Source organism: Tupaia chinensis, unplaced genomic scaffold (genome assembly GCF_000334495.1).
Source record: "Tupaia chinensis unplaced genomic scaffold, TupChi_1.0 Scaffold144336_1, whole genome shotgun sequence".
In the NCBI taxonomy this organism is placed as follows: Eukaryota; Metazoa; Chordata; class Mammalia; order Scandentia; family Tupaiidae; genus Tupaia; species Tupaia belangeri.
This window is the reverse complement of record NW_006204194.1, coordinates 935,372-949,602: the sequence shown is the minus strand read 5'-3', so window position 1 is coordinate 949,602 and position 14,231 is coordinate 935,372. Positions and strand designations below refer to the sequence as shown.

General features: G+C 43.6%; 1 protein-coding gene across 1 annotated transcript; it reads right to left on the bottom strand.

Moving 5' to 3' along the window:
* Positions 1–5,622: 5,622 nt before the first annotated feature.
* On the bottom strand, positions 5,623–10,159 carry LOC102488393 (zinc finger protein 154). The gene is made up of 2 exons (XM_027767616.1): positions 9,957–10,159; positions 5,623–7,683 (listed from the first exon to the last, which is right to left on the bottom strand). The coding sequence occupies exons 1-2, from the start codon at positions 9,988–9,990 to the stop codon at positions 6,293–6,295; spliced, it is 1,425 nt and encodes a 474-aa protein (XP_027623417.1). The 5' UTR covers positions 9,991–10,159; the 3' UTR covers positions 5,623–6,292.
* Positions 10,160–14,231: the final 4,072 nt, after the last annotated feature.

Below are 14,231 nucleotides of genomic sequence, written 5' to 3'. Positions count from 1 at the left end.
GTGTAAGGATATGTCAGCTGTGCTAGCTAGTGGATATATTTAGACAAATTGAGTTCATTGGTAGAACAATTGAATGGGGGGGGGCGGAAGCCATTGAGGGCAATCATGAATGTCAGGGACAATGGACGAGGAAGATGGGACATGGCAGAGGGTGGGGATGGGGAACCTAGGATGGCAAAACAAAAGGCAAGGTATGCAGGACACAAAAAATTGGGAAATCATTTGCTGAGAACATATATGTTGATGTGCTTGATTGAGCCAATACACAGTGTATTTTGGATGGAAGAATCATATGTGTGTTGTGATGAGAAAAGAAAAATAAATAAATAAAAAAATATATGCAAAAAAAAAAAAAAAAAGAAGAAAATGAGATGACTGACTCAAAGTGGTGAAAGAACAAACTGCCAATCAAGAATACTATATCCAGGGACAAGCAGTTTGTGTGATGGCAATGTCACTGAACTCCCATATAGCTGACCACGGTTCAGATCCCAGAACTGGTGGCTTAAACTCATGCCGGGTGCACTTGCATACATGCTCAAGATCCTGAGAGGAGGATGGAGAAGGGATTGTGGCATGGACATCCCCATTGGGGGGATGATTTCTCATTTTCTGTCTCTCTGGCGAGTGCATACACCCTACAAAAACTTCTCAAAAAAAATTATATCCAGCAAACCTGTCCTTCAAAAATGGTATTTTTTTAATATTTTTTTTTCCCTCCAAGTTTCAGATATTTATTAACCAGAGTAAATCTGTTGGATCACACAGAGCTGTCTTTAAGTATTTTTTTCTTTTGGTTATAGGGTATATGCACTTGTGTGTGGGGGATGACCACACAGCAGACCCTGCTTCAGTCTTGGTATTTTGGGCACACGCACGCACCCAGTGTGTTTAATCTGACCAGACAGGGACAGAGCAAGAGAGAGAGATTAAGAAAGCCAGCCACCAGGTCCAGGACTCAAACTGTGGTCAGTCATGTGGGAGTGTTCAGCACCTTAACCACAACACCTGCTGGTCCCCCAAAATTATATATTAAGTCAAAACAAAAGCTGAGGGAGTTTATCACTATTAGACCTGCCTTACTAAATATTCTAAAGAAAGTTCTTCAATTGAAATTAAAAGATACTAATCAGCAACAAGAGACCAAAGATAGGACTAGGTACAGTACATGAGTAATTTGCAGTATTTTCTCATGTCTGCATACTGTAGGACAGAGTCTAGAATTAGAGGCAAAATTTCTAGCTATTAGGCCTTCTGATTACCAATTCAAAGAGAGTTAACCAATTTGTCCCTGAAGGAATGGACTGTATATCCATAAGGAATAGCAGTACCTTTGGCCATGGAAGTTCAAGGGTTTCTGAGAATTTTCATAATTTTTAAAGAGCCATTGGCTCTTTCAGCTTTTCCAAAAGATTAAAACAAAGAGTCAACTACCATTTTAGAGATTTGCACGGACTATAGCTCTTCAACAAATGCTTGTCTTTTTCAGCTTTTTTCAGGATTATGCTATTAATAGGTGACACATAACCTAAAATTAACACTGACTGTTTTACAACTATTGATCTGAGATACTAGCCAACTTGTGTATTTCATGTGTAGTTTCATGAAACTTGGGTATTAGCAATTTGAAATAATCTGGTGCTACTCTTGAGAGTACCAGATACTATCTTAGTGAAGGATACAACCAGATTTCTTTTTCCATTCTTCCTTTTCAAACATAGACTATGTATTCTTATTTTATAAAGCCTTCTTTGAATATTTCTAGAGATTTACCTTTTGAGGATTTAGATAGGATCATAACCGTGTAACATTGGTTAAAGTGGTTTGTTTGGTGTAAACAATGTCTCTCAAGATGCACTAAGTTCTAGCTCTCATGAGAAGAGGTTAATTCTCGCAAGAGCAGGTTGTTAAAAAAGGAAGATGGCAGTACCAGCAGATGGTGTAATGGTTACATCACTGGACTCCCATGTAGTTGACTGTGGTTTGAGTCTTGGACCTGGTGGCTTAAAACTCACACCGGGATGGGAACAGAAGTTGGTATAATGGCCATGTTACTGGACTCCTATGGAGTCGACCACAGTTCGAGTCCTGAACCCGGTGGCTTAAACTCATGCTGGGCAAGTGTACATGCGTGACCAAGATCCCAAGAGAAGGGACTGCAGCATGGCCATCCCACCCAGGGGGTGATTTCTCACTTTCTGTCTCTCTGGCAAGCACATGCACCCTCTATAGCAAAAACCTCTCCAAATAAAAATTGAAAAAACTCACACTAGGTTGGGGCCAGCAGGTGGCATGGTGGTTAAGGTGGCTAGACACCCACATGGCCAACCATGGTTCGAGTCCCAGACCCAGCAACTTGCTTTCTCACCTCCCCCCACGCCCTCTCTCTGTCCCTCTCTGGTCAAATTAGAATAAATTTAAATAAAAACAATTCTTAAAATGGAAAACAAACAAACAAACAAAAAAAACCCCTCACATCATGTACATGTGCATGCATGCCCAAGATCCTGGGAGGAGAATGGAAAAGGGACTGGCGTGGCTATACCCCTGGGGAGTAATTTCTCACTTTCTGTCTGTCTCTGTCTCTCCAGCAAGTGCAGGAGCTCTGTAACAAAAAGCTCTCTTTAAAAAAAAAAAAATTCTTAAAAAAGAAATTATGCATTCACTACCCTGTGACTCGGGCATTGCACCCTGAGGCATTAACACATGAGGAGTGAAAGAGCTACATGATCAATTGTATTCTAGTGTCTAAAAATACATTTTAAAAAACTATACTTTTATTTGGAATAGCCAGAAACTGTAAATGACTCAAAATGTCCATAAACCAAAGAATGAATAAATAGTTGTGTATTCATAAAACATCATACTTCTCAGTAATATTAAGAGAATGAACTACACATCTAAACACCATTGATCTCAAAATATCATGCTTTATGAGTGCATTGAGGAAAAAAGATGAAATACTTCATGATTTCAAGCATATAAAAGTCTAGAGAATGAAAACTATTAATAAACTATTGTTGGGATCAGCAAATGGTGTAATAGTTATGTCACTGGATTCCCACATGGCCAACTAAGGTTCAAGCCCCGAACCTGGAGGCCTGAAATATGCTGAGTGTGTGTGTGTGCATGCCCCAAATACCAAAGTAATGGATTGCAGTGTGGTCATCCCCCATGTGGGGTGATGTCTCACCTTTCCTTTTTTTTTTTTTTTTTGAGAGGTTTTTTGTTATAGAGCATGTGTGCTCACCAGAGACAGAGATACACAGAGAGACAGAAAGTAAGAAATCATTCCCCAGGGGGGATGGCCATGCCACAATCCCTTCTCCTCCATTCTCCTCTTGGGATCTTGGGCATGCACACACATGCGCCCGGCGTGAGTTTTAAGCCACTGGGTCCAAGAAGCGAACCGCGGTCAACTACGTGGGAGTCCAGTGACATAGCCATTACTGTAACTGCTGGTCCCATGTCTCACCTTTTCTGTCTCTCTAGTAAGCACATGTGCAATACAGCAAAAATCTCTCTAAAAATAAATAAATAACCTATTGTTAAAGAAAATATATCAATGCTTGCCTGGAAATCACAGAGAATTATTAAAGAGCACAAGGTAAATATGAGAGTGTGGATTAGTTCAGTATCATGATTGTAAAGATGGTTCGATGGGCTTATAAGTGTCAAAGCTTATCAAATTGTACAGTTCAAATATGTGATGTTTATCACACGTCATTTATACTTTATTAAATGTCTAAAATTATCCACAATAATAGTCTGAATTCCCTACTGTTTTTAGAAAATCAGATTTGACAATCCTATGTTGATGCCATCATTCTACTCATGCCCTGGAAAGGGCACCTTACCTCAGTAGTAACAAATGTAAATGGGCAGGAAGCCAGCAGGTAGCATGGTGGTTGGGGGACTGGATTCTCACATGGTCAACCATGGTTCAAGTCCTGAACCTGGTGACTTGTTTTCTCAACTTTCTCTCTCTCTCTCTGGTGAGCACACATGCCCAATAGCAAAATTTAAAATAATTAATTTAAAATTGGGGCCAGCAGGTGGCATGGTGATTAAGGTGCTGGACACTCCCATATGGCCTTCCTACCACAGTTCGAGTGCCAGACCTGGGGCTTGCTTTCTAACTTTCCCTCTCTCGTCTTTCTCTGGTCAATTTAAAATTTAAAAATAGGGGTTGGCATGTGGTGTAGTGGTTAAGATGCTGGATGTCTACATGGTTTAAGTCCATCCTGGACCTGGTAGCTTGCTTTCTTACTTTCTCTTTCTCTCTGGTCAAATTAAAAAACAGTAACAGGGGCCAGCAGGTGGTGTGGTAGTTAAGGGTGTTGGACTCCCACAGGGCCAACTGTGGTTCAAGTCTTTGGACCTGGTGGCTTGCTTTCTCACTTTCTCTGTCTCTCTCTGGTCAAATTAAAATAAATAAAGTTAAATAGAGTAGTTATTTTTAAAAATAATAAAAATTCTTTAAAAAACAGTAACTTGGGACCAGCGGGTTAAGGTGCTGGACACTCCCACATGGCCGACCGGGGTTCGAGTCCTGAATCTGGTGGCTTGCTTTCTCACTTCCTCTCTCTCTCACTCTCACCCTCTGTCTGTCTCTGGTCAAATTTTAAAAATAAATGAATGAATAAATAAAAAATAAAATAAAACAGTTTTTTTAAAAAATTAGTAACTTACAGATGGGTTGTGAAGGTCGTTTCTACATGATTCAACAGGAATCATACAAGCCATACAGCTGGACTTAAGACTTCCTTTCTCCCTATTCTTACTTTCCTGCCTGCACAGCAATGTCTTGAGAACAGCCTAGACTAGAGGAATCCAGAAAATCTTTCTGTTATATTCTTGGACAATTACTCAGCTACACAAAAATACACAGTTCTGGAGGTCCTGAGAATTTCTGTACCTGCTCAGTCTTCAAAGCCATAGTGACTGGAACATCATGGAAGGCCCTGTAAAAGAGGCACACTCACCAGTTTATTGCAGTATCTTCTACTCCCTATTAATCCAGTATTTCTGTAATGATTACAATTCCTACCATAATCTTAACTTCTGATACTACCCTGTGTAATTCAAAATATAAAGGCATTTAAATCCTTCATGGGGAACATACTTCCATTACCAGTGCTGGGTATAACACCGTATCCCCTATGAACAAGAGAACTTCTCGTTTCTCTCAGGAACACCAGACTGTCACAACTATCCCTTCCTCAGGCTGACCTTTGAACCCACAATATATTATGGCAACCAGGAGACAAATTATGACAATATCCTGCTTTTTTTTTTTTCTTGGAGGCCTTGAGAAGTGATACAGACTAGGTCCAAACTAGAAAGAATGCCATATTCTACCATCAGATTGTCCTGTTTGGGGCACATGAAGTTTGGGATTCCAACCAAAGTTGTTCAACCATTTGAAACCCACTCAGCAGAATCCAATTGTTTTAACCCATCACACACAGTTACTAGAACCCCAAAGTTTGGTGGTGATTTTTAAAATAAGATCTTTATGGGACAGGCAGGTGGTGTGGTGGTTAAGGTGCTAGACTCTCAGACCTGGTGACCTGCTTTCTCATTTTCCCTCTCTCACTCTGTCTCTGGTCAAATTAATAATAATTAATTAATTTTTAAAAATAATATCTTTATTATGCAAACCAGAGCAATAGTAGGTAGACTGGTCTCAGAGTTAATGACTTGGAGGCTAAAAAATTCTATCAAAGGCATCATGTGAACCCACAAGATCCTTGAAAAAGGCAGTCCATGTTTTCAAGTCCCCAGTAGAGTCCTCTATACCAAAGTGGGTCAGGTCCACACTAATTCATCAAAGAGGAAGAAATGAAAAAGGAACAAATGCTCAAGTCAAGAATTCGTCCTATGGCTGGGAGAACACTGAGGTTAACTTACCTGAATACACTGGGCACCAGCCACATAGTACAAGAAAATGGCTTCTGCTTTAGAATTGGCAATGACATAAGTCTGGCAAGGGCACTGGTCAGGTTAAAAGTGTAATGTACCTCTCATACAGTTGGAATTAAATGGAGTTTGGTTATATGATGTTTAATTCAAGCAGATAGCACTCTCACATGGGCTCTCCTTCAGAATTGTTACATTGCACAAGGGAATAGTGTATCCTTGCATATCAAGGGCATTTTCTTTCTCATGTAAATTTTGTGGTACCTAATGAGGTAAAGCCTTTAGCTAAAGGCTTTCTCAAATATACAGTACTCATAAGAAATTTCTCTAGGATTTTAAAGGATATCCTACATATGTACCCATCAGGCTTTTAATGACTATGAGTTCTCTGGTGTTTAATGAGGCTAGAGCTATGGCTAAAGAATTTCCCACAGCCAGTGCATTCATATGGCCTTTCCCCAGTGTGAACTCTCCTGTGCTTAATGAGGCTGGAGTTTTGAGTAAAGGATTTCCCACATTCACTGCACTCATAAGGCTTTGATCCAGTGTGAACTCTCTGGTGTTTTTGGAGGCTGGAGCTGTAGGTAAAGAATTTCCCACATTCACTGCATTCATAAGGTCTTTCTCCAGTGTGAACTCTCCGATGTTGAAGTAGTGCAGAGCTTTGGCTAAAGGATTTTTCACATTCACTGCACTTAAATGGCCTTTCTCCAGTGTGAACCCTATGGTGTTCAATGAGGCTGGAGTTTTGGCTAAATGACTTCCCACATTCACTGCACTTATAAGGCCTTGATCCACTATGAACTTTCTGATGTTTTATGAGACTGGAATGATAGGTAAAGAATTTCCCACATTCACTGCACTCATAAGGCCTTTCTCCAGTGTGAACACTCTGGTGCTGAAGAAGCGCAGAGCTTTCACTAAAAGATTTCCCACACTGCCTGCACTCATATGGCCTTTCTCCAGTGTGAACTCTCCGATGTTTAATAAGGTTGGACTTGTTGCTAAATAGTTTTCCACATTCATCACATTCATGAGGTCGTATTCCACTGTGAACTCTCCGGTGTTGAATAAGGCTGGAGCTTTGCCTAAAAGATTTCCAACATTCCCCACATTCATAAGGCTTTTCTCCAGTGTGAACTCTCCAGTGGTCATTGAGGCTGTAGCTTTTGCTAAAGGATTTCCCACATTCATTACACATGTAACATTTTTCTCTAGTGAGGGTTCTCTGTTGCTGAACAGGTGTGTGTTTGGATCGGAAGGCTTTGGTGCTTTCTACACAGCTGTAATGGATTTTTTCTCTGTGACAAACAGCCCCACAATTCTCTTTGCTGTTTGACTGATTCCCAGTGCATATAGTCTGTTGATGGAAAAATCTTGATCCGATCAAGAAATCCTTCCTAACTTCCTTGCAGGTGAAAGTCTCCTTTGACCCATGGAATTTGCAACTCTTCACAAACAAGGCTTTATCCATGTCGCTTCTGAAGTATTTCTCTCTGGTGTCCTGCTTCTGGTGCTGAGTATCATCTGCACTGACATACAATTGTTTCCAACATGCCCTACAACACCTATGAACTTTCTTCCCTTGATGTGTCCCCTGGGGCTCAGCCAAGTGCAAACTGTATCTGAAGATTGGGCTACACATCTCACAGGAGACCTCTTGGGGAGACAGATCTCCCTTTGAAGTCCTGTTCTTTGACATTCCTAAAGAAATGCTCTGCTCAGAAGATGCCTCCTCATCCACCACTTTACGCCAACAACCTAGAATTAAGAAATGCAGTGAAGTAAATGTCCTTAGTGGGAAGGGAGAGCCCCTACATAAGTGTATGTATGACAAATCCAGGAACAAGTCTGTGGGACTGTTTGCATGAAGGAGGAGTTGGATTCAGGCTAAAAATGAGACTACTTAGTAATATGAGGCTATAAAGATCCCAGAATGAAGGAAGGTTCATGAGATAAAGGACAACCTTGGAACATAACACAGAGAGATCTAGTTTAAAACTCAATCCTCTGCACATAATTTTTAGAACTTTGTCTGTTGGTAACACACAAGTGCTGTGTAGAATGGTGTGTACAGGGACCAGCAGTTAGCGTAATGGCTATGTCGCTGGACTCCCACGTAGTCAACCGCGGGTTGAGTCTGGACCCGGTGACTTAAACTCACACCGGGCGCATGTGCATGCATGCCCAAGATCCTGAGAGGAGAATGGAGGAGAAGGGATTGCAGCGTGGGCATCCCCCCTGGGGGGTGATTTCTTGCTTTCTATCTCTCTGTCTCTCTCTGTCTGTCTGGCAAGTGCATGTGCCCTATAGCATAAAACCTCTCCAAAAAAATAATTAAAAAAAAAAAAAAGAATGGTGTGTATAGGCATATGGAAGTATAACAACAGAGTATCTGGCTCTCATGAACTGTTGAGTCAATAGAAAAAGTCATGATGTATCTTTGCATAGAGAAACATAGGGGCCAGCAGGTGACATGGTGGTTAAAGGTGCTAGACTCCCACATGGCTGACCACAGTTCAAGTCCCAGACCTGGTGTCTTGTTTTTTCACTTTCCCTCTCTCTCTGTGTCTCAGATCTCTGATCAAACTGGAAAATAATAATACATAAAGTTAAATAAAATAATTTTTAAAAAGGGAGAAACATAGATGGGGCCAGCAGTTGGCATAATGGCTATGCCACTGGACTCCCACGTAGTCGACCATGGTTCGAGTTCTGGACCTGGTGGTTTAAATTCACGCTGGGCATGTGTGTATGCATGCCCAAGTTCCCAAGAGGAGTATGTGTGCATACCTCATGACCCAATATGTAGAATTCAATGTTGGAGAGCACTGCAGATCGAGCAGTGAGAAAAATGCGTGAGATGATGTGAGGATTAACCCCAGAATGGTGATAAGACAGTAATAAGCAGTAGTGGCAAACCAGCAAAGTGTCCCTGAATGGTGAAGGGAAAAGCAGAGATGAGTTGTGGGCACTTGCAATGAAACCAAAATGCTCAACAAACAGAACTGGTTTGTGCTGTGCTTTGAACAATCATCACATTATGATGTTAGTCAGTTAACATTCCTCAGAGCTAGGTTCCCTCTGAGCCATATTGCTGTGGCTGGATTCATAGCTGTCCTGCAAACCACTGAGGACTCTCCTCTTTACTCTCAAGTTTATCCATGTCACCTGGATAAAACCAAGGGAAGAAAGGATGGAAAAACAGCCAACATTGGCCCAGGAAAAACTTAGAATTACACACAGGAAAATAATACTACAAATATTACAAAGAAAACTTCAGAGGAATGTCTTGCAAGAAGCATCCATGGTTGGGAACCAGCAGTTAGCGTAATGGCTATGTCACTAGACTCCCACGTAGTCGACCGCGGTTCATGTCCTGGACCCAGTGGCTTAGAACTCACGCCGGGTGCGTGTGCATGCGTGCCCAAGATCCTGAGAGGAGAATGGAGGAGAAGGGATTGCGGCATGACCATCCCCCCTGGGGGGTGATTTCTCGCTTTCTGTCTCTATGTCTCTGTCTGTCTGGCGAGCACACGCGCCCTATAGCGAAAACCTCTCCAAAAAAAAAAAAAAAAAAAAAAAAGAAATAAAAAAAAAAAAAGAAAAGAAAAAGAAAAAAGAAAAAAAGAAGCATCCATGGTTCACGTAAGTATTGACCATTCTGACAGTAATCTTTGGCACAGGCAGGCATAATGAAATGTCAGCTAGAGGAAGGAAGTGGAGCTTAGGGCACACAAAGCCTCAGGTGTAGACAAAGTCACCCAGTCATAGAGAGGGGAAGCAAGATGAGATGCATTAAGGTGACTGCATGACCCTGAATCCTTCCCTGCAAAGCTGTGGGGAAACAGGCTTTAGGACTCCTCAAGGAGAGGAGAGGGCACTGCATACACCTCAACCTTAACAAATACACTATTTATCCAGGGGAACTGAGAAGAAAATAGAGCTCATGGTCCTGACGTGAGAAGGCCAGACTAAGGAAAAGGGAAGAGTACAGACTAGCTCAGGCACACAGGTAGCTGTGGTGACCTTACCCAGAGAGGTTAAAAGTTCCAAGTTCTCCAGCATCACATCACGGTACAGGGATCTCTGAGACTCATCCAGGAGACCCCATTCCTCCCAGGAGAAGTACACAGCCACATCTTCAAAGGTCACAGTACCCTGTCAAAATAAAGATTGATGGGGACCAGTAGATGGTGTAATGGTTACACTGCTTGATTCCCACCTAGTTGACAGCAGTTTGAGTCCTGAGCTGGCAGTTTAACACTCATGCCAAGTGCATATGCGTGCATGCCCCAAATTCCAAGAGAATGGAGAATAGACTGCAGGGTGGCCATCCCCACGGTGTATGATTTCTCACTTTCTGTCTCCGTCTTTCTGACAAGTGTACATGCCTATAACAAAAATCTCTCTTAAAAAAAAAAAAGAATAAAGACAGATGAAAACACAAACATCCTCTCTCCCAAGAACCCACAATCTCTTCCCTCATACATTTATCCCATGTCCATCCTCTTACCAAGCTCCCCAACTCAGAGAAATGGACTCTGGTGTCACTGTCTCTTCAAGGGTTCACTGACCACAGGGTACAACAACAGCACACAGACACACAGCTAAGGGTCTGGCATAGAAGGATCCAACCCTTCCTTTTAGGCAATCCCCATTGGCAATAGCCAAAGGTCACATGAATCTCAATACTAGAGCCCTGGAGCCATCAGGAATACTCCCTCTCCAACTGCACATCATTCTTTGGACTACAGATCCCTAGTATGTCCAGACACCATACTCCCATGCCTGAAGCCACTACCACCTCACTGCCCATACACCACAGGCAGCCCCCTGGTACCCCCATACCTGACTGCTTTAATCACCTCTTCACCACATTGTTGAGGCTGGGATTCTAGCCCTCAGGTTATGGGAATGGCCAAAAACACTATACCTAACACTAGACAAAGGAAATAGATTAATAGTTTACTACTGATATACATACACACCCTGGGAGAGGTGGCCAACACACATCACACAGGGCCATGTCGGGGTATATAGTCCAGAAAAAAAAAAAATTGAGGCTGTGGGACGCAAGATATATAAGACCAAAAGGGTGAGGTGCATCATATTTCCCACAATTGGCTTGTTTGGATAATTCCATGGACTGGTAAGGAGCTAAAACCCACTACAAAGGAATAAGACGATGACTCCTTGGTAAAAAAGAGTTGTTTGGAGACTTTCCTGGGGAGAAGAGTGTGTACTGAATTATGGTGTAAGTCCTAAAATTAAGGCCAAATATTATGTGCCATCTAGACATCTTATAATACTGCGACATCATCAGATGGTCCGAGTGCAAATTATTCTTTCCACTCTTCTCCAGAGAATCCTTGATAAATTTAAACAGGATCTATTACCACTCTAGATTTCCCAAGGCTCCCACTAGTGGTGTCAGCCCCAAATTCCAAGAGGGTTCCTTGCTAGTTCCATTCTTTGTCTCAGACTGAGCCTCACAGAACCACATGCGCATCGCAGATATCCACAGCCCTATTCCACTTTATCCTGCACTTGTTGTCCCCTCAGCAGCCACAATCTTTCTCTGTCCACCTAACACTCAAAGACCAGCCCTATGGGACCAGCAGGTAATGTAGTAGCTAAGGTAATGAACTGCCACATAGTTGGCTGTGGTTTGAGTCCCAGACCCAGTGGCTTGAAACTCACACCAGGCGCGGGTGCATGTGTGTGGGTGTGTGGGGGCACGCACGCCCAAATTCCTGAGAGGATAATGGAGAAGGGATTGTGGCGTGGCTAGCCCCCCCAGGGGGGGATTGTTTGCTTTCTGTCTCTGTCTCTCCAGTGAGCGCATGCACTCTATAGCAAAAATCTCTGGGGACGGGGGACCAGACCTATTGGTTGCCTACTCCAGGCCAAGAGACTTTCACAGCTGAACTTATTTGTCCTTGGTTTATCCTCCAGGATGAATGAAACACCTCCAGACCCCATCAAAGTCATCACAAAATCCTAGTGATTCCATAGAGTGGTGAATAAACACCAGGTTTGGTTTGAGTGTCACCTTGCCTCACAAACATCCATGCCTCTGCATACATCTCACATTCACTTCTCTCCAAGACCGTTTGTCAACTGCCAAACTATCCTGTCCAAAGTGTCATAACTTCATGGCCATTTATCTCCTTCCTCTGTGTTTGTAAAGCCCAATACTGTCACCTAGATATCGAACTAAGAGGCCCAATTCAAGATTCTCTTCTTCCTGGCGCCCTAGAGGTTTATCATCACAGTTTAAACCACCATAATCTGAAGAACTCCTAAATGGATCCACAGCTCACCCACCTGAGTCCACACAATAACTACCACATTTTATTTTTAAACAATTTATTTTGCCATATGACATATGCACTCACTAGAGAAAGAGGAACAGTGAAAAATCACCCTCAGGGGACCAGCAGTTAGCATAATGGCTATGTCACTGGACTCCCATGTAGTTGACTGCAGTTCGAGTCCTGGACCTGGTGGCTTAAACTCACGCTGGGTGCGTGTGGATGCGTGTGCCCAAGATTCCGAGAGAATGGAGGAGAAGGGATTGCGGTGTGGCCATCCCTCCTGGGGGGCGGGTGATTTCTCACTTTCTGTCTCTCTGTCTCTGTCTTTCTGGCGAGCACACGCGCCCTCAGCAAAAACCTCTCCAAAAAAAGAAAAAGAAAATCGCCCTCGGGGGAAGATGGTCACATTGTAAACCGTCTTCCCTATTCTCCTCTTGGGACTTTGGGCACACACGCACATGTAACCAGTGTGATTTTCAAGCTTCCAGGTCCAGAACTAGACTACAGTCAGCCATGTGGAAGTCCAGCACCTTAACCTCCACCTGCTGGCCCTAGTACTACATTTTCAGTGTCTCCATTCTGAGTTACTCCCCTGTTTTCCACCTCTGTGTTCTATTCCCCACGTAATGCCTCCAACTCTGTGGTCTGAAACATTTTCAGCAGTATCAAATCCAAGCTCCTGATGTTCTCACTGAATAGAACTCTTGTCTTTTTGGCAAGCGCAGGCGCGCTATAGCAAAAACCTCTCCAAGAAAAAAAAAAATCCCTTCTTCTGAACCAAACCTTTATCAAATCCAAGCTCCTGATGTTCTCACTGTTCTGTCTCTCTGTCTTTTTGGCAAGCGCAGGCGCGCTATAGCAAAAACCTCTCCAAGAAAAAAAAAAATCACTCCCTTCTTCTGCCCCAAACCTTCCATTATCCCCCCTCCCAAAATAGACACCCAACCTGTTAGGGAGCAGTGCAGTCTCGACTCCTTTTCCCTGCTCGTTATTCGCACCTAAAGGAAAAACCTGTGGTTTCTTAGCTCAGTTTTACCTCTAAGCATTTTCAAATCCTGATTATCAGTTCTAGAAATAACTTTCCACACCTGTTTACCCTTTTTCTTTCTTTTTTTTTTTTAAGAACTTTTGGTATAGGGCACGTGCGCTCTCCAGAAATCAGAGACAGAAAGCATGATATCACCCCCTCAGGAGGGATGGCCACAACTCAATCTGTTCTCTCCTTGGGATCTTGGCCACGCACCAACACGCACCCAGCGTGAGTTTATGCCGGGGTCCGGGACTCCCGGCGACGTAGCCATTACGCCATCTGCTGGTCCCACATACTGGCTTCCAGAAACGGGAAAACACTTCCAACCTAACCCTTGCAATGGACTTAGGACCCTGGGGTTTGAGTTTCTCCAGGGCTCCCACACCCAAAGACTAAAGAAATGGCCCAGAACATCACAAACCATGTCGATGGCGGGTGGGGGCACTGAGGGGCTGAAGCCCCCTCCACTTCCTAGTTTCGGTTGTGTAAGACCTACACCCACGAGAACAGAGGAAAGAGGCAGGTCTTTCAGAAATGTATCGACAGTGGGGCTCGATGGACTCTTTCCTCCCGTACCTGCGCCTAGCCCGGAAATCGGGAGACGTCAGGCTGGCTGTCTTACCTACGAGCCTCCGTGCTGTCACCTCTTCCGGGGCCGCGACTCGGAAAACGACGCACCTTTCACCTTAAAGCCCTCACTGTCCCTTCTACCATGCTTTCTTTGAACAGTCTTTGGTAAAGTTTTAAAAACCCAACTAGGTGACCTTTCTCCATGGTTCTGTCTTGACAATGAAGGTGGAACCCTCCCCCGCCACTCAGGGCTTCGCTCCGACTCACGAGCTCCGTCTCCCACCGGACGCGGCGGCCTCCGGGTCCCGCATCGTCCCGACCGGACCGGCCCCTCCGCCCGTCACGCTCTCCCCACACACCGCCCCGCAGGGCCGAAACGGGGACTCCAC